Source organism: Ambystoma mexicanum, chromosome 10 (genome assembly GCF_040938575.1).
Source record: "Ambystoma mexicanum isolate Mex_15411 chromosome 10, UKY_AmexF1_1, whole genome shotgun sequence".
Lineage (NCBI taxonomy): Eukaryota > Metazoa > Chordata > Amphibia > Caudata > Ambystomatidae > Ambystoma > Ambystoma mexicanum.
This window is the reverse complement of record NC_090932.1, coordinates 127,036,223-127,055,138: the sequence shown is the minus strand read 5'-3', so window position 1 is coordinate 127,055,138 and position 18,916 is coordinate 127,036,223. Positions and strand designations below refer to the sequence as shown.

General features: G+C 46.3%; 1 protein-coding gene across 1 annotated transcript in view; it reads left to right on the top strand.

Annotated features, from left to right (window-relative positions):
* LOC138491218 (guanylate-binding protein 1-like) overlaps positions 1 to 18,380 on the top strand; it is a 358,543-nt gene extending 340,163 nt beyond the window's left edge. The window contains exon 10 of the mRNA XM_069617607.1: positions 17,221 to 18,380. Coding sequence (XP_069473708.1) covers positions 17,221 to 17,355 — 135 coding nt within the window. The 3' untranslated portion in view covers positions 17,356 to 18,380. The remainder of the gene's footprint in view (positions 1 to 17,220) is intronic.
* The last annotated feature ends 536 nt before the right edge of the window (positions 18,381 to 18,916 follow it).

The following is an 18,916-nucleotide window of genomic DNA, read 5'->3' as shown; positions in this document are numbered from 1 at the left end:
TACCCTTTGGCATAGCCTCCGCTCCAAGGGTATTCACCAAGGTACTAGCAGTAGTTGCAGCGCACCTACGAAGAGACGCAATCCGTGTAGCATTATCTGGACGACTGGCTGATAACCAGTCCCCCCAAATTTGCTAGCAAAATACCCAAAGAACAATCAATCTCCTGTTCAATTTGGGATTGTCAATCAACGAGGAAAAAATCAAGTCTTGTTCCAAGCAAAACAAAACAGTTTTTAGGAGGTGTCATAAAGACAGAAGAGGGACTCGTTTTTCCCTCAAACGAAAGAGTGCAAAATATATTGCTGCAAATTTCTCACCTTCTAGCCAGGCGCCAAATAACCATACACAAAGAGATGTGTTTGCTCGGGATGATGGCTTCATGCATTTGCCTGGTACCGCGTGCACGCATGCGTCCAATGCAAGAGTGGTTAGTGAAACAGTGGTCTCTGGCAAACTGTCAGTGGGACGATCTAGTGGTAGTTTTGCGTACCCTAGTTCAAGCACTACACTGGTGGAAGAAGGACAATTGTTGAAGGTAAAGCATTTTGACAACCCTACAGTGCAAGCGTTTGTCAGAACAGACTCATCACTCACCGGGTGGGGAGCCCATTACCTTTACCACACAGCACATGGCCTGTGGACCAACATCACAGCCCAAAATCACATAAACCTCTTAGAGCTACTAACAATGCTCAAGGCCCTACAAGCTTTCCAAGTGCATCTGTCAGGTCAGACGGTTCAGATCCTCATGGACAGCACCACTGCCATGTTTTACATAAACAAGCAGGGGGGCACACATTCTCCAAGTCTGTCCAGGCTAGCAGAACAAATTTGGAAGTGGGCACCCAAGCGGAACATGTTACTAATGTTGCAACATGTTCCAGGGGAACTCAATTCTCTGGCAGACTCACTAAACAGAGATCCCCTACCCGAAGAGCATGAGTGGCAGCTCAACAGAAACATCTTAGATGATATGTTCTCCCTCTGCGGCTATTCCCCCTTAGAGTTGTTCGCCACAAGGCAAAACAAACAATGCCCAGACTTCGCATCCAGGTTTCCCCAACACGGATCCAAGGGGAACGCCCTGTGGATGAACTGGTCAGGGAAATTTGGCTATGTTTTTCCCCTAACACCGCTACTGAGCAGGTTAGTGAACAGGATGCACCAGGAACAAGTGACACTAATCCTAGTTGCTCCTATGTGGGCGAGACTACCTTGGTTTCTGCATCTGCGCAAACTGGCGATGTGCGATCTAATCAAACTCCTGTGCCCCTACAACATGCTCTTCCAGCACTGGGGGACATCGTTACACCCACATCCTCAATCCATGAACTTGGCAGCTTGGCTCCTGAAGTCATAGGGCCTCATTACACGGATGGCGGAGAACCATGGCGCTATTAGCGCCATGGTTCATGCCGGTAAAATACCGGCACCGCCTTGGTGGAAAGGGGAATTACCGCCCCATTCCAAGATTGGCGGGGTGGTAATTCCCCCTTCCACCATTGCTCTTCCCCATTCCCATTTTTGCCCCATAGGGTTCAATGGGAATGGGGAAGGCGCTAATTACGGTACCGCAAATTGCGCTACCGTAATTAGATCCCTGGGTCCCTTTGCGGGTTGGTTTTTAACGCCTGCAAAAAGCAGGCGTTAAATCCCCCAACCCGCAAAGGGACCTCGTAGTAAGGCGGTAAGTATTTACCGGTACCGGTATTTTACCGGTACCAGTAAATCCTTACCGCCATCCGTGTAATGAGGCCCATAGAGTTTGGCCATTTAAAACTCCCTCAAAGGTATAAGGAAAACCTAAAGGAGGCACGCAAAACAAGCACCAGACACTGTTATTTTAACAAATGGAAAAGATTTGTAATATGGTGCCAGTCACAAAATGTAAATCTGATCGAATGTACTCCATCACACATTATTTGTTACATGCTCCACTTACTAGACTCCGTACTAGTGTTCAACTCCATCAAGGTACACCTAGCGGCTCTATCTGCGTACACCACTTCTCAAAACAAGGTGTCCTGGTGGAAAGTCCCTGTCATTAAGACATACATGGAAGGAGTAAAAAGGCGTTACCCCCCATTTCAAACCCGCCTCCGAGGTGGGATCTAAATGTGGTACTCGCAAAGCTCATAGGTCCCCCCTTTGAACCTATGCACAAATTCTGCCTTAAACACCTAAAATACAAAACAGCTTTTATGGTGGCTATCACCGCCATAAGAAGAGTCAGTGAACTACAAGCTTTGTCAGTGCAAAACCCTTTCTTTGGTATTAAGAACACACCCTAGGTTTTCACCTAAGTTCCTATCCAAATTCGATGTCAAACAGTCCATTGAACTACCCGCTTTCTTTCAAAACCCTTCAAGCTCAGCTCAGAAAAACCTCCATACATTAGATGTAAGGAGGGTGGTTCTTTACTATGTAAACAAAACAAGACCGCTTTGAAAAACAGACCAACTGTTTGCCTCCATAGCACCGGCAAGGAAGAGGATCACTTTTCAAAAAACACCATCTCCAGATGGATAGTGACATGCATGCAGCTCTGCTATACCCTATCAAACAAACCTCTGCCTTTCACACCAAGAGCTCACTCTACCACTGGACGCCATTTGCAAGGCAGTTACATGAAGCTTTATTCATACTTTTACTCAGCACTACTGCATTGACACACACTCAGATTCACAGGTGGGAAAAGCGGTGCTAAAACATCTATTTGCTGCTGTACCTTCTCACAACCCACCACCTTCTCCAGACACTGCTTGCTATTCTATGCATAGTATGTGATCGAAGCAGATCCACAAGCCTCAGAAGGGATACATTACTCTCCGTAATTGTATTTCTGATGCTTGTATCTGCTTAGATTCACATGCCTCCACCCTTCCGCCCCAGCGGAGTAGAAGGTGCATAGATGTTTTCTGGCTTTATCTACTCTTATCTGCTTTATTTCATCTGTACTCACTCTACACTTCATGCTACCTCATATCAGAAACAAAACAATCTGAGGGACCTCGATGCGTGAAGGACCATGGGTACAGTGGACGTCACACTAGGGATAGTATTACTGCATGCCCTGTCGACGTCCCTTTTCGAGTTTCGAAAACCAAAAATGTAATACTCTGCAGCTACCACTAGATGTCGGCCTAGCCATAGCATGTGAATCTAAGCCGATACAAGCATCAGAAATACGATTACGGTGAGTAGTGTATCCTATATTGTTATAGTTAGCATTTTTATGGTGAATGCCATTGTACTGTTTGGAGTGGAAGAGCTGAAATTGTGTGCCATGTGAGTGGTGCCGGAAATGTATGTGCCATGTGAGTGGTATCGGAAATGTATGTGTCGAATAAGTGGTACTGGAAATTTTATTGGACTGCATGGAGAAATGTACTAAGTGGTACCGGAAATTTGGATGTGTAGCGTACTGCCATGGAGCAGGGCAGAGTAGGGGAAATGATGATGACTACACGTGGGGGTGCATCAAATGGCATAGAAGCCTAGGTAGTGCTCTCAGAAAATGTTAGTAATGAAACTACACATGGAGGTGGGTCCAGAGGCATCTCTATATTCTTGGCATTTACAGAGCAAGCTCTAATTCTCTTTGAAAAGTAAGAGCGGGTGAGTAGGTGTATGATGTGTGAGTATTTTCTGATTTTATGTGATGTGTATGCGGGACAAGTGATAGTTGTTTGGGAGGTACAATCATATCCGTGTAAGTGATTTAGGACATATGGCCTCCACTTGTTTTGGGTCGCTGCAGTTGCGTTTGGGTTCCCTTATCTCTATTTCACCGATATCACAGTTATGTCATTGTGAGGCTTTGAGTTGGATGCATGAGTGTGAATGATATTGTGTGTGTCTGGTAAGGAAGGGAGGTGTGTGGAGTTTAATGTAGTGTATCAGGTTTTAAATGTGTGTGTGTGTGGCAGGAGTGATTAGTTGTTTGAGGGGGATTTCAGTCTGGTGTATGTGGGTGAGAACATATGGCTTCCACTTCTTCTTGATTGCTGCGGTGGCATTGGTGTTGCCTCATCTCTATTTCATGAATTTCATAGCTCTATTAAGGTGAGGCTTGGAGTTGGGTATATTAATGCAAAACAGAGTTTTGTATTGATGTGCTTTATTGGATGGATGAATGCAAGCTTGTCTGGAATGCATAGCTCCCAACTCACACGCTTTTGGCGGGTGTCACCCGCCTTGTAAACAGCGGACTCACCCGCCAAACCTCATGCACGCCCATTCATTTCAATGGGCCGCTCACCCGCCAAAAGTAAAATCGGGTGTTTTCACCCGCTTTTGCAACATAAATGGTTGAGAGCTATGGGAATGCACAAAGTCAGAGAGAATGGTGTTAGGTGAGAATGGTGACATAAGAGTCAGGGAGTGCTGAGGTGCTGGTATTCCAGCCCATGCAGTTGGAAGATGTAGCCTGGGTGGCTATGCAACTCAATGACTTAAGAGTAATACGAATGAAGGACTTGCATATAACTTACCTTGAAATGTCTATAAGGCATCTGTATAACAATTTGCAAGCCCCGGTGTTCATGGGAATACATGGGAAGCCAGGGCCCACTACATTAAGCAAATAGAATCGCAGATAGGAGACAGACCTGTCTAGTGCCCCTGTTCAGTTTTATAGGGCGTGAGAGACAGCTGTTGGTACAGACTTTGGCTCCAGGATGTGCACACAGTAATTTGTTGCCCCTGAACAAATAAGGGCCTATAGGTGGAAGGCTTTCAGAACGGCAAATAGATAGTTCCAGGAGACAGAGTTGAATGCCTACTCTGCATCTAGCATTGCAGCGACAGCCCTTGCCTGTGGGTTAATTTGTGACATTATACAGAAAAGCCTTTGTACGTTAAGTGCTACAGATCGGGAAGTTGCGAAGCCCGGTTGTCTGGGTGAACCAACATAGTCATAAATGGAAGTAGCCGGACTGCCAGAATCAGAATCTTCACAAATATTTTTGCACCAACATTGATTAGCAAAAGCGGCCTATAGGAGCCAAGTTCTTTCAGTGATATATTAGGTTGTAGGACCACAGATATGATTGCTTCCCTGAGCATTGGGGGCAGCAAACCACCATTTATTGGCTCTTTCCTTACCCAGAGAAGGTGATGGGCCAGTAGCTTAAATTCTCTAGAATTCTTCAACGAAGCCATCTGAGCCCGGGCCTTTCCCTGATGACAGGTTGTCAAAAGCTTGCACTATCTCTTCCACCGTAAACTCTACATCCAAGGATAAGGCATTCTGTTGTCAGGGTTCAGTGAACAACCCCATACAGGTATTGAGCTACCACATGACCAGAGTGCACATCCATGTTAGCATAAAAGGAACTATAGACTGAGTAAAGACACTATTTAGTCCTATGTTATTGTCAAGTCAAGTACTACTGCCCTCAGATTTACTCTCCCGGGCTAGCGTATGACCCGGCCTGTCTGCCTTCTGTGGGCCTCCTCACAGGTTGGGCGGTATGCAGGCGATAATACCACAGGGATACTGTTCAATGCTATTTGCGTTACTGCTACCTGGCCCGGCGCTATTAGCGCCAGATCACGGGTAGCGTGATAACTGTAATTCCCCATTGGGTCCGTTGGATCAAATGGGGCTGAAAAGTCCCATTCCGCCGGCACATTTACCCAAGCTCGTTACTGCTGCTTTTATGGGCTACCGCCCAACTCGTGATGAGGCCCAGTGAAGGCATCTTGGAGTAAGACACAGACAACAGATTCAAAGTTCAAAGTAAACACTTTTATTAACTTAAATGTCAGAATGGAAAAACGCCTTTCTTGCCCTATACTATGTTGGGATTTCCCTACCAAACCAAAACTAAGGAAAGTCAAAGTCCACAAGTTCCACTTAGGAATCTGTCTGTGTTCAAAACATATACTTGCCCTCACAACTAATCTTAAACAACGTGTAGGGATGTCAGCAACCAACAAAATAGTGTTCAGCATAAAGGTCAAAGCTTTGTCCATATCGCAGCTTTCTTTAGGCTCCCTTCCCCAAGTATAACGCAGTTTTAACGAAAGTTTCCGAATTGCCTTAAATTCCAAAATAATATAGGATTAACCAGTACTCTGGGTTCCGTTCCCCAAGTTCAAAACACAAAGGGGGTCATTACGAGGTTGGAGGTAACCATGGTGCTATTAGCGCCATGGCTGCCTCCAAAACCTCACTGACTCCTCCCTGGTGAATGGAGCTATAACCGCCCCATTCCAAGGTTGGCGGGGGCGGTAATTCTCCATTCACCAGGGCCCTTCCCCATTCCCATTTCAGCCCCCATAGGGTTCAATGGGAATGGGGAAGGCGCTAATAATGGTACCGCAAATTGCGGGACTGTTATTAGCTCTAAGGTCCCTTTGCGGGTCCTGTCCTTAACACAGGCGTTAAGGGAGGGCCCGCAAAGGGAACTCGTAGTAAGGCAGTAAGGGATTACCAGTACCGGTAATCCCTTACCGCCCGGGTCGTAATGAGGCCCAAAATACCCTGAGACTCCGTCCTCAAGTCATAAGTGGTTCAAACCTTAGGGCTCCCTTCCCCAAGATGTACTTTCAATGATGTATTGATATGATGGTGTTTCCCAATTTTCTTACGATTCTGCGCCACACTTGCACCCTCTGCCTATTGCTAGTCTTTGCACAACATAATGGGCCTCATTACAAGTATGGCGGTAAGGCAACAACGGCGCTGGTATCGCTACTGGCACCGTTGCTACCGTACCGCCATACTAGGAGTTCTGCTCTCGGGTGCGTTTGCAGCCACCAGGTCTGACCTGGTGGCTGAACCGGCACACGCAAGCAGAACATGATGGTAGCACCGGTACCGTTATTAACGGTCCCGGTGCTACCACCCTTCCCAATCCCATTGAGCCATATGGGGCTCAAATGGGAATAGGGATGTACTGGGCCCGGCACCCGCGAAAGGGCAATTACCGGGTCCGGCTGGGCCGAAATGGCCTGGTAATTGCCCATTTGTGGGTGCCGGACGCGGATGCGAATTTGAAGGTAGCCTTGCCGGTAAAACCGGCAAGCCTACCTCCAACCTCGTAATGAGGCCCAATGTCTTGGCTGAAAATTGCAGTTCGTTTTGACGCACTTTTTAAAGTTTATCTCCAAAGTCCCATTCACTATAATATACATTGGGTTCAGTGGCTTTGTTAAAGTTCTATTCACTGTAGAGTTCAATATACATTGGTTTCTTAGATTCAACACTTGGATTGATTGGTAGATTCGATGTATATAAGCTTTGCTTGCAATTTAAAAGTTCTTTCCCTTTTGGTCTTGGTACACAGTGTATTTATTTAAATTGGAAAGCTTTGTTTCTTTAGACTCTTCATAAGTAACAATTTTCTTTCAGTGCGGAATTCAGAATATGAATATGTATTTGTTAGACTTTGATTTAGGTTTAGCATTAAAAAATGATGAAAGGTTTTCATATAAGTCACTCTGTTGTTATTTTCAATTCACATCGTTGTAATATGCCTTTGTAGTTTGCCTTTAATTGCACCCAGGACTCAGACTTTCGAAAACGTGCTTTGATGTACATGCAACCATTCCGTAACAAAGTATTCTCACTTGATCAAGGATTAACAAGTTCTATTGTTCACTGGTTTGCAAGGATTCGGATCAGAGACCTACAAAAACATGTCTCATCATTCACGTGACGACTCTGATAACCTTGCGCGTAATATCAACACTTGCATACCGGGTTTCTGCTTGTTTAGAAACTCACTGGTTGCTTTAATGCAAGTTCCTGCAGCGCAGATTTCTCTGCCTTCTGGTCTTTGCCTCAGAGCTCCACCTCCTGCCCCATAGGCACTCCTGGGTCGGCTTCTGTCCCCAGGAGAACGAGCACTTGGAGCAGTTGCATAAGGGGCAGCCTTCCGGCATGGCTCCCCTTTCAACGGTCACTGGATTCCACAGCGCCCCAGCTCCTGGGCCGCTCTTTCCTGAACCATTAGTGTCCTCCACACGGGCAGCTCCCCCCTGTTTCCCTTGACCTCTGCTGCTTCTGCAATTTCACCGCCACTGTCACTGCTTCCTCTCTCACTCTCATTTGATGGGGCCTTTTATACACCTGCAGCCCTTTAACAGGCTGCAGGTGCAAGTTTACAATTAGCCCTGCCTGACCATCATTAAGGGGACATGCCTGACCTCTACTAATCTCAGCAGGCCTCTTACTCGCCCCAGTAACAGAGTGGTAAAAGCAACTAGTCTTCATTACTCCTGTTGCCTCTTCCTCAACTCAGTACTTATAGTAGTTATATATGAGGAAGTCAGGGGAGTTGATTTATAATACCCCATGAAAACAGGGGAAGGGTTGGTTTGGTCATTAGTATGAAAAGGGGGATACCAGGTCTTTCCCAAAGGCATCCGACTCCCCACAGACCCTCCACCCAGGTGATCCTCCCTCGCTTTTCCTCCTATGGGGAGTAAGAGAACACCCTCAGGTTTCTCACACTTCCCATACCTGCAAGCCAATGCAAGCCTACTAATGTGAAAGAGTTCACATTCAGCCAGGCAATAGAAATCCAATAGCTCAGATTTGATCATACCCAATAGCTCATTGGTTGAAGTGCTGTGGCGATTTTCTAGATCATGTTTTCTGTTATCAGCGTCCGATAGCTCCCTCATATGCTGCTTAGGAATCCCTCCCAACGACGATAGCCCAATGCACCTCATATACACCTTAAAGAATTCCCACTAAGTTGAATGTCTTAAGACTAAGCACAAGTGTTTATGTCAGAATGTAAAGTAATGCTAACGGTCAGAGTTTATACACAAATGGGATTGAGTAATGACGAAGCTGGTAATCTCCACTGTGGGCGGGGGATATGTTCAGTATCCATTCTGCGAGACAGTAAGATCAGACAATGGTAGGTGGGGAGGATGCTGCTGCCATCAAGGGCTCTGAATCAGGACGTCGATATCAGCCAATAGTCAATGTGTGACATAGAGTCCTGGACGGAGTAGTATTAAGAGAATGCCTTAGTTGTTGGGTGTGTATAACTCCAGGGATAGTGAGTTGGAGCATGGTCATGGTCTGGGTGAGGGATTTCGCAGCCACTGTGTGCGCTCTGGGCCTGTCATTGAACAGTCTTTGTATCACGAATCATATTAAAATCACCGCCCTGCCATATTACTACAAAGCCATCCATAGAGTCAACTTTATGTGCTAGTTCTAAACAGAAGGAGGGGTCATCCACATTAGGGCCATATACACTGACCAATAGGATTTTCACTCCAGACAGAACCCCCCAGATAAGGACATATCTGCCCATGGGGTTAGCTAAGGTCTTGATGTGCCTCAAGTGAATAGTATGATGGATAACAGACCAGGCACCCCAGGAGTGGGAGGAGCATGTGGTTTAGAACCTATTTTACCCCACTTGAAACACTTGTGTATAGGTGCGTTAGAAATGTTATATCATGGCATTTAGCAAATAATTCATTAACTGCCTCGAGTGCATGGATTTCTTGTAGCATTATGACTTTAGGGTTATGATGTTCCATGTAAGCAACTAGTTTCCTGGCTTTGATAGTGTTGTTGATGCCCTGACATTCCAACTAAGGAATAAGAGTGGCCCAGTTGTTCTAACCATGGTCACTGTTAATCCACATCGTTGGGCTAATCCCGAACAACAACACTGTGGGCCTCATTATGACATAAGCGCTCCCGTAATGAAGGGTGCCGGTACGGGACCGGCACCCTTCATTATGGGATGCCCTATTAGGAGGTTCCCTTTGCGGGACCTGGTAAGGACGCCTGGTAAAACCAGGCATCCTTAGCGGGTCCCGCGAGGGGAACAGGGAGCTAATAACGGGCCGCTATTTACGGGCCCGTTATTAGCTCCCTCCCCATTCCCATTGAGCCCTATGGGGGCTCAGATGGGAATGGGGATGTGTTCCTTCAAGGAGGAATTACCCGGTCCTCCAAAGTCGGAATGACCCGGTTATTCCTCATTGAAGGAACCTGGTACTTGACCCGGTATGGAGGCAGCCATGCCCTTATTAAGGGCATGGCTGCCTCCATACTCGTAATGAGGCCCTGGCCCTCATTCTGAGATTGGAGGTAGCAATGGTGCTATTTGCGCCAGGGCGCCTCCAATACCGGGTCCGGCACCGGTCTGGTTGAATTGGGACTTACCGGGACATTCCGACCAGTGCGGACCCCTTAAGTCCCCATTCAACCAACCATTCCCCATTTCCATTTGAGCCCCCATAGGGCTCAATAGGAATGGGGAAGGTGCTAATAACGGGCCTGCGAATAGCAGGCCCATTATTAGCGCTCTGGTCCCTTAGCGGGACACGAAAAGGACGTGTGGTCATACCACATGTCCTTTACGGTTCCCGCTAAGGGACCTCGGAATTGGGTGGTAAGGGATTACCGGCACCGGTCTCCTTACCAGTGCCCGGTATCCCTTACCACCCAACTCATAATGACCCCCCTGTATCAGATAGTAATAACATTGAATTGAATTGAATTGAATTGAATTGATATTTCATTTCTATCACGCTCTTACACAAGTGTTTCAGAGCGCGACAAGACAAGGGAAGTGAACAGGGGAGAACAAAACAGCGATCTTACTAGGGAATGTGCAAGTGCATGGGAGAGGGAGAGGGGAAAAGTGCTTTGAGGGGGGGAGAAGTGGAAAGTGCAGAGCAAAGAAGAAACCGGTAAATAATAAAAAATAAATAAATAATAAAGGCAACAAACAGTGGTAGTGCAGCCAGCAAGTGGCAAGTGCTGGGTTTAAGCCAGCAGACAGGGTAGGTCTGATAAGTACTAGAATAAAAAGGGGTGGACTGTATGGGTACAGATATAGACCCCAGTGCAAGGGGTGGCCTGGAGGCAGTGCTGGAGGGTGGCAGGGTGAGCAGGTACCTGGGCCCGGAGGACAGAGTGTGGCCAGGTGCACAGTGCATTGTACCTTTATGTCCGCTGTTTTTCAGAACTAACAAACTAAACCCCTGAAACCCCGTCCCACCCGCGCTATCCACCCCAACTTGACAGTCTCACCCAAATAAAACATGAGAAGTAGAAAAAGCATTGGGAGAGGATATGAACAGTACATCATAGCCAGTCAACACGCGGCCCGGCAACATACAATTCCAATCCTCTGGCCCTAATAGATACGTGCAGAACATTACAGGTTGGCGAGCATGCATGCGCACCATGGCATCTGCATTATCAGGAGCTCTTGGTCTGTGCTCTGCCAATTCTCCAGTGGGTCCTGGTAGCCTCTGTGGGATCGTCGATTCTATGAATTAGACTGCCTCCACCGGTGAAACAAAAATGTAGGCAGTTGCTCACATAGTAACTAATGACTTACAAGTTGATTGTACCATAGGAGAGAAGTCATGGTATATAAACACTCTGTTCAATTCGTAGCTCAGCTTGCCACACTCTCTTCCACTTTAAGAATTAGATTGCTGTCTCTATAGTTGAGGAGTCTCGATAGGATTGGGCATGGTGGTAACCCTGGTTTGATTTTGGGCTGTGGTTACCTGTGTGCTCTCTCAATTAGAAATTATGGCGAGAACTGCGGGTCCCCTAGGATGTTGTGCAATATGCCTTCAACAAAGTGCTCAATTGCCCCTTTCGGTGGATTCTCAGGTATCCCAATAATACGAATATTGGTGTGCCTGGGCCTAGATTCCAAGTCTTCACACTTCACTTTGGCAACTAGTAGGTCTTTGGTGATGTTTTTAATTGAATCGTCAATTCAACTTATTTTATCTTCTTCCTTGCCGATTCTCTTCTCTACTTTTATACGGCCACTCTCCTTTTCTTATCGAATTAATGTTGGCTGAGAGGTCATCAAGTTTGACCTTGATGGAGACAAAGCCATTTTGCATTCCGTCCATGATAGGTTCTAGATCCTGTTGCTGCAGGCCCTGAAGAGGGGCCACTGCTGCCGTTCCGCCTCCTGTTTGTGTACTACGCAGCCCAACCCAGGCCGAGTTGCTGGTAAAAGAATCAATTAGGCCCTGCTTCATACCCAACCGCCTTGTCATCAGGCTGTCTCAAGTCTCCAGATTTCTAATGGAGCAGTTCACAAAGTGAAGGACAGTCCTTGGCCCCCACCAAGTCACACAGACCAACCACACCACCAGCCAGCGACTGGAGTCAAAGGGGTGGCCTAGTCAGTCAGTCCCAGCGAGCCAGCCCCATCCACCTCCACCCAGCATACTTCTGTGTGTCCCTGTCCTTATGCACCCTGGATGGGTGTCGGCCATGTCTGCAGCCTCACCCCCCTGCTTTTTAATTCCACTGGGCCAGCGGGGCTCAAGGTGTTGCCGTGGAACTGGGCCACAGCCCATCCCTTAAGGGGCCTCCCAGCAATGCCAGTCGGAGATCCATTGGGGCCCGGCGTGCATACGTGGGGTAGCCAACCACAGTCTCGGGTGCCTCCTCCCCGGTCACTGTCAAAGAATGGTACAAAGGCAAATGTAGACTGTGCAAGCCAGGAGGCAGGTGGAGCAGATTCCTGCCGGAGCGAAGGAGTCTGTCTAGGCAGAGTCCTTCGCTCCGGCAGGATTCTGCCTAGGATAGCTCCGACTGTGGCAGGGCCTCTGCCGAAGGTCGTCCAGCACAGGGAGCAATCGGCCCAGGATCTTGCTGGTGCACCAGTATTTATTATGCACACAAGGAGGAGTCAAATTTCAATTGAGCTCCATCCAGAAGCTTTGGAGGGTTTCTTGAGGCCACATATCCCCCATGCATGCCCAAAGGGGGCCTGGAGGAGAAGGATTTTCCAAGAATGTATAATGGGTCGCAGGAGTGCTCGTATTAGGCAGCCATCTTGACGGCTGCTCAGCACGCACCCCAGGTTATGATTATCTAATGCTCATTCTTAGGGCTGCAATACATGTTTGGCAGTATTCCTGTGGTAAATCCACCGGAATATCGCCAAACGGAATTGCTGTTACTGCCACTTGGTCCTGCAGAATTACCGCCGGATTACAAGAAGTGGTATAGAGATGTTTGTCCCCATTTATAGAGTCCATAGGACTCCATGGGGATTTTGACAGAATTACCACAGGTGGTAATTCTACCGATATTTGGCGGTAAAATGGCAGAATTACCTCTAACACTTTGCTGGAGATTTTTCCTCCACCTCACCACAAAAGTTGTAGGTCAACAGTGCTGTAATGCGGCCGTGATGCAGTGGTAATGGAGTTACAACTGCATTACTGCTGTTTTTTCCCGCCCTACTGTACTTGAACTGAGGTCATCGGGGTCATTACAAGTTTGGCAGTGCTGTAAAGGTACCAGTAGAAATGCTGGTAAATCCGTTACCGGCACTTTTACGGCACCGCCAACCTACACCTTTGTCGGTGGGCATTACCTGATTTACCTCCAGCCAAGATCTGGATGTACATCAGGCCCCCCACCCTGCAAAAAACTGCTGGTATTACCAACAACGGTAATACCAGTGCCGCTAATACCGCCATTCCCCTTCATGGAGTCCTATACAACTCCATAGAATGGGGAAAGACCGACCTTTCGGTAACCTGTAATATTCTTGAACTTTAGGGATATCAGGTGGTGGAAACATTAGGCCAATTTGTCAGTATCGCGCCGGCACTACCGGCAGGATAACGGCAAACCTGGAAATGAATGGGCAAGGTTACCATGGAGGGGAATGGGGATATTAAGAACCCAATGATTTCAGGATGTTACGATGCTATAAAAAGAAATAAATATATAAAAGAACTGTTTGATGGGCACAACCAGTATCTTGGTGCTCATAATTCTCCTACTACAACCAAGTGGGTTATAATCCAGTGCATGTTACTGAGTTGGCATTAGCAAAAGGGCAGGCCTTTAATTTTATCTTGAAGGCAAGATAATTATCTTTCTTTTGCAGGCGAGGTGGTAGTGAATTCCACTTTTTGGCTGCCGTACCTGAGAATCCTTTTCCACCGATAAATCTTTATTTTGACGAATTGTATTGTTTAGAGTGTGGACCTAGCTTAAGAGCAGCAGAACGCGTACAGGGTGTGGGTAGCCAGTGTTTGGGATAGCATCTTTTAACAGTAGCACAGTTCTGTGAGTTGCGGTATGTGTATCCATTGGGATAAGTCCTTGATCAGGTGTTGTTGAAAAGGCTATGTTTGGGAACTTTACGAAATTGGAGAATCATACCGAGCCAATACCGGGGTTGAGATCCAGAGCGTGGGTGCTTGACAAGAGAAAGATTTGGAGCCATGCCGTTTCAACCTTCTGGGCTATGTGTTTCTTGAAGGACAGACTGCTGTCAATGGTGAAACCTAAGAATTTTCCAGAGTTCAAGTGTCAATGATCAAATCCTTTGAAGTACATATCGTTCAGCCATTGTTGGACAAGTTGTTTAGTGGCAGACCGATGAGGACTAATTCGATCTATCTTGGATGGGTTAAGTTTGAGGTAGGCGGTTGACATCCAGGACTGGATGGTGGTTAGGTAATCACAGAGATGACTGATGTTCTGTGGGCTTTTTACTCTCATGTACTACTGAGTATCGTCCGCATGTTGGTGGATGGCTATGTTGGGATCTTTGAGGAGTGTGCCCAGGTGCTCCATGTAAAGGTTAAAAAGGATTGGTGAGAGGATGTATAATGTTAATTGCACTGTTTATGCTAGAAGGTTAGTCCACGTTCTTATGCTTTGGTAGGGACATTGTTCAGTCCACATATAGCAAATGGTGTCACCTGAATGGAGCTTTAGGAATGAACACATGTTTTCCTAGCTCCTGTTTCTGCTCCTTTATTTACAGTTTTGTGCCATACGGATTCATGCTTCACTGAGTCAATGCCAAGACTCAACAGGATGGAGCTTTGGGGGACCCTACAGGATACTGGAAGTTGGTTAGAATGCAACGTGTTCATCTGTATGACATTGTGTCTACCCGGGAGGTAGGATCTAAACCACTTTGGGTCCATGCCAGAGAATCCCATCCTGTCGGAGAGGAGAGAGAAGAGGATGCGATATTCGACTGTGTCAAATGCAGCTACATCTCTTTTTTAATAGTGAGGGACCACTAGTTGCCCCAACCCAGCAAGCATATAAACCTATGTGGTTGATGCTGGATTGATTTGGTTGATAGAAATATTTGCTTTTTGTTGAAAGTAGCCCTGCTAACTGAACGTAGATACATAAAAATGATAATGTTAAAGACATAGAGGCATTGTAATGCAGCCAAAGTTGGAGATATTTGATCCAAGTCTCATGAATGTTTAAGGTGCCAGGTCCTGTATATGTTAGAAACACAGTAATAGTTTAGTTGCTAGCTTCATGAATCCAGAATAGGCAATTTACTGTCTAGCTCATGGTTGTGCACTACAATACTAGAGTAGAACATTCTTTGGAATGTTGAAGGGATGAGAGTCAATCAGATTTCACAGAATGCAGACTTTAACTACTGGTTAGGATTTCTTTGGAATCTCTCTCAGAACACAGCTACATCAAAGGTCTTAGACTGAGCAGAGTAGAAATAGGTGAGAAAGGTAGTGAGATAGGGAAAGGAGGAGGTTGATAGTGCTTGAAAGCTAATTTTCTAATTGTATTATTGACTTTGGAGCAGCTCAATAATTAGGCGCTCCATCCTGAGTTGGAGGACTATTATGGGTGTTATTGACCTGCTGCAGATTTGGGAGCCTGGGGCAAAGCCAAAAGGACCTAACAAAGGAGGATAGTTAACAACACGTATTACAGCCCAGCAAGCGTGGGCTGTAATGCCATTATAATGCTGTCAATGAAACATAAAAGCAAATCATGTAGGATGAAAACAAGTAGGTGTTGGCAATTAACAATAGCACAACTCATCTGCGTTGGATGAAGGGAGGCAACGATTGTGACGTAAGCTGGGAGGCTTAATCAATGGTGGGGGCATAGAATAAAAGGGGAGGCAAGGTGATTCGAGGAGAGGGGGCGGGATGTCATGGGCTGTGGGGTGGAAACAATGATGGGTCCAGCAGAGTCCAAAGAAATCCTCCCATATTCACCAGCTCGCTGCAAGCCTTGCTCAGACTAGGTCCTTCATCTGAAGCAGCTCCTTCAGAAGCCTTGCCCATGCTGTAATCACACTGGGGAGTCATTCCGAGCTTGGAGGCAGCCATGGCTGCCTCCAAATCAGGGTCCGGGTCTGGTCTGGCTGAATGGGGATTTACCGGGTCATTCCGACCCTGGAGGACCCGGTAAGTCCCCATTCAGAAAACCATTCCCCATTCCCATTGCGGGCCCGTTTTTCGCTCCAAGGTCCCTTAACGGGAACCGTAGAGAACGGGTGCTCAGACTACCCGTTCCTGCTGGGACCCGCTAAGGGACCTCGGAATAGGGCGGTAAGGGTTTACCGGCACCGCATCCTTACCGGTGCCCGTAAACCCTTACCGCCCAACTTGGAATGACCACCACTCTCTTTTCAAGCACCGGCCAGCAAGCTTCCAGCCTCACTCCAACCGTCTGGCCACCGGGGCACTCAGCAGCCAAAGGAGTTTGTTGCAGAAAACGTGCAAGCCTCTTTGCCTGGTGATCCCTGGCTCCAATGTCACAGAAAGTAGCCATCAAGGCCTGCTCTTGCCCCATTGTTGTCAATGGAACAGCAATGCGAGTTAGAGCGCTGCAATGTTGGAAGAAACACTGAAGGCAAAGGCGTTGCAGACTGCTTATAATAGCTGATACGTTCTCTGTGTCTCAACATTGCAATGTTTCTCCTTTGTCTTTTCCTGTTGGAACAAACAGAATATTCTGCCTTTAGTTGGTTAATAACCTCGAGCCATAATAGCCAACACTGAGGTCACTAAAGGTTGTTATAGGACCTCACACTTGGTGTAGAGCCTCATCTGTAAATCGGCTCTACTTCACAGGAAGAGGGCTTATATATAACATGTCATACAGCCCTAGGCAGGGGGCCATTATGCTGTAGAATTGAACATTAATATCAATGAGTCTTGGAAGGATGTTCCATTTCTAAGGTGTGTAAAAAGATATATAAAATAAAAATAAATGAATCTGTTTTGAAGGACTATATATATTTATTTATTATTTGTATATTGCGTGGCTTTTGTTTGGATGTGACAATTTGATTGACTGCATGTACCTATGTTTCTTCTCGAACACATCATGGCATCAGCCCAAGTATGACATGTCCAACTGTGGAGAATATTCCCTGCATGTTTTATTTGTTTCCAGACATGGCAGCAGTCTCACATAGCTCTCCTTTCCTCCACAGGAGCAGGAGGCCCGGCTCCAAGCAGAAGCTCTGAGACAGCAGCAACAGCAGATGGCAGAGTTAGAAAGACTCCGGCGTTTGGCTGTCAGCAGCAGTGATTCCAGCGACGATGACAGTGGATGTGTTGTCATGTGAAAAGAGACGTGGCTGCATGCACAGCCTGAAGCAAACTGCTCAAGTTGATTGCCTGGAACGGGCTGCCTATGTGTATACAATTATGTGGCATTCGAAAAACAAAACATGCAATGCCTCAAATGTTACATTTCCTTATTAATTTATCTGGATGAATGGGAATGAGCAGAGTATGGGGGTGCCCCCTATCTCAACATAAACGTTACTTGATACAGTTCTCTGATCGTGCAGTATTAGGGAGTAGTGATACTACTTGCCCCGGGGAAATACCCTTCACCTCAGGAGTGTAGTGTCCTGCGAACTACCCTCTCAGTCCGGAAGATGTTTTGCCCAGTATGGTCCTTGTGCAAGCTCTGGGATCATCAGAGACTACTAGTGCTAATAACACACCCTCCTCCTCCCAGTGATGCTGCGCCCATTAGTCATCAGGAATATATTGCCCTAGAGTGCTCTTAATAATGTACTCCTACTTGAGGTTAGGCAACCTTGCACTTGAATTTTAAAGACCTGAGACTTAGCCAGTAGGTCCTATGCTGAACTAACCGCGGATACTTGCTTTCTGTTACTCCCCCATCCTAACACTATATATCCAGGTGTCCCTCTACAGTTAACCTGACCCTATAGGTCTTTATCTAACCCCTTCTTGGCAGCACATTTAAAGGTGTTGGAAGGTAATCTGAGCTTCGAGTGGACAATTGATCATGCACCTCACATGTCTCTAGTTTACATTGAAAGCCACGAGACCAGACAACTTAGTTTGAAACTTGTTGTTCACTGATGCATTGTCACATCAGTACAGCTGTAGCCCCTGATGGGTTTTTGGCTAGTACTTCAGGTCTAAGTGTTGAAAAAGATCAGGTAGTTAAAGTCTCTTTGTTGTTTTATCTGTATGTGTTATTGGTAATTTGTTTGGTTAGTCAATTCTTTGACAGTGAGCAGCACAGTTTAAAAAAAAACGGATTTTCAACTGTACTCCATTAAAGCATAACACGATATGGTAAGTGATATTAAAGCTGTTTTACCAGACAGCCATGCCTCTTTACCTTCTGTTGAAACACGTGATTTTAATTGGAAATATGGCAAACACTTTTTGCCCAAGAATGGATTAAGTTGTTAACAATAATGCAACAGTAGTCGACACACACTCGGTGTATTCGGGTAATGTGTCTCTTATGCTATTAAGGGCATTGAGTGTTATGCCAGGGCACTTTTAGAAAAACATGGCCAAGCACAGGAGACGACATCACCTGTTATTGTCTAGTAGACATCAGATGCCACAAATCGTAAAAAAGCGGATATGTCGATGGAACTGGATTATCAATGAGGAAAAACGTGCAAGCATGAAGACAACCTGTAACTTTGGCCTATGACACATGAAATTGGCGTGCTTCCAAAATACCTACTCAAATTTCCATCTCGATATCACAGAGATCAATTCATCAGATTGCGACTGAATTTATACAAATCTAAAGAGATATTGACATTGAAACGAGATCTGAAAACATCAGACAATCAATGCCGATTCTGCAACAAAGATGTTGAATCGATAAAACACTTGATAACC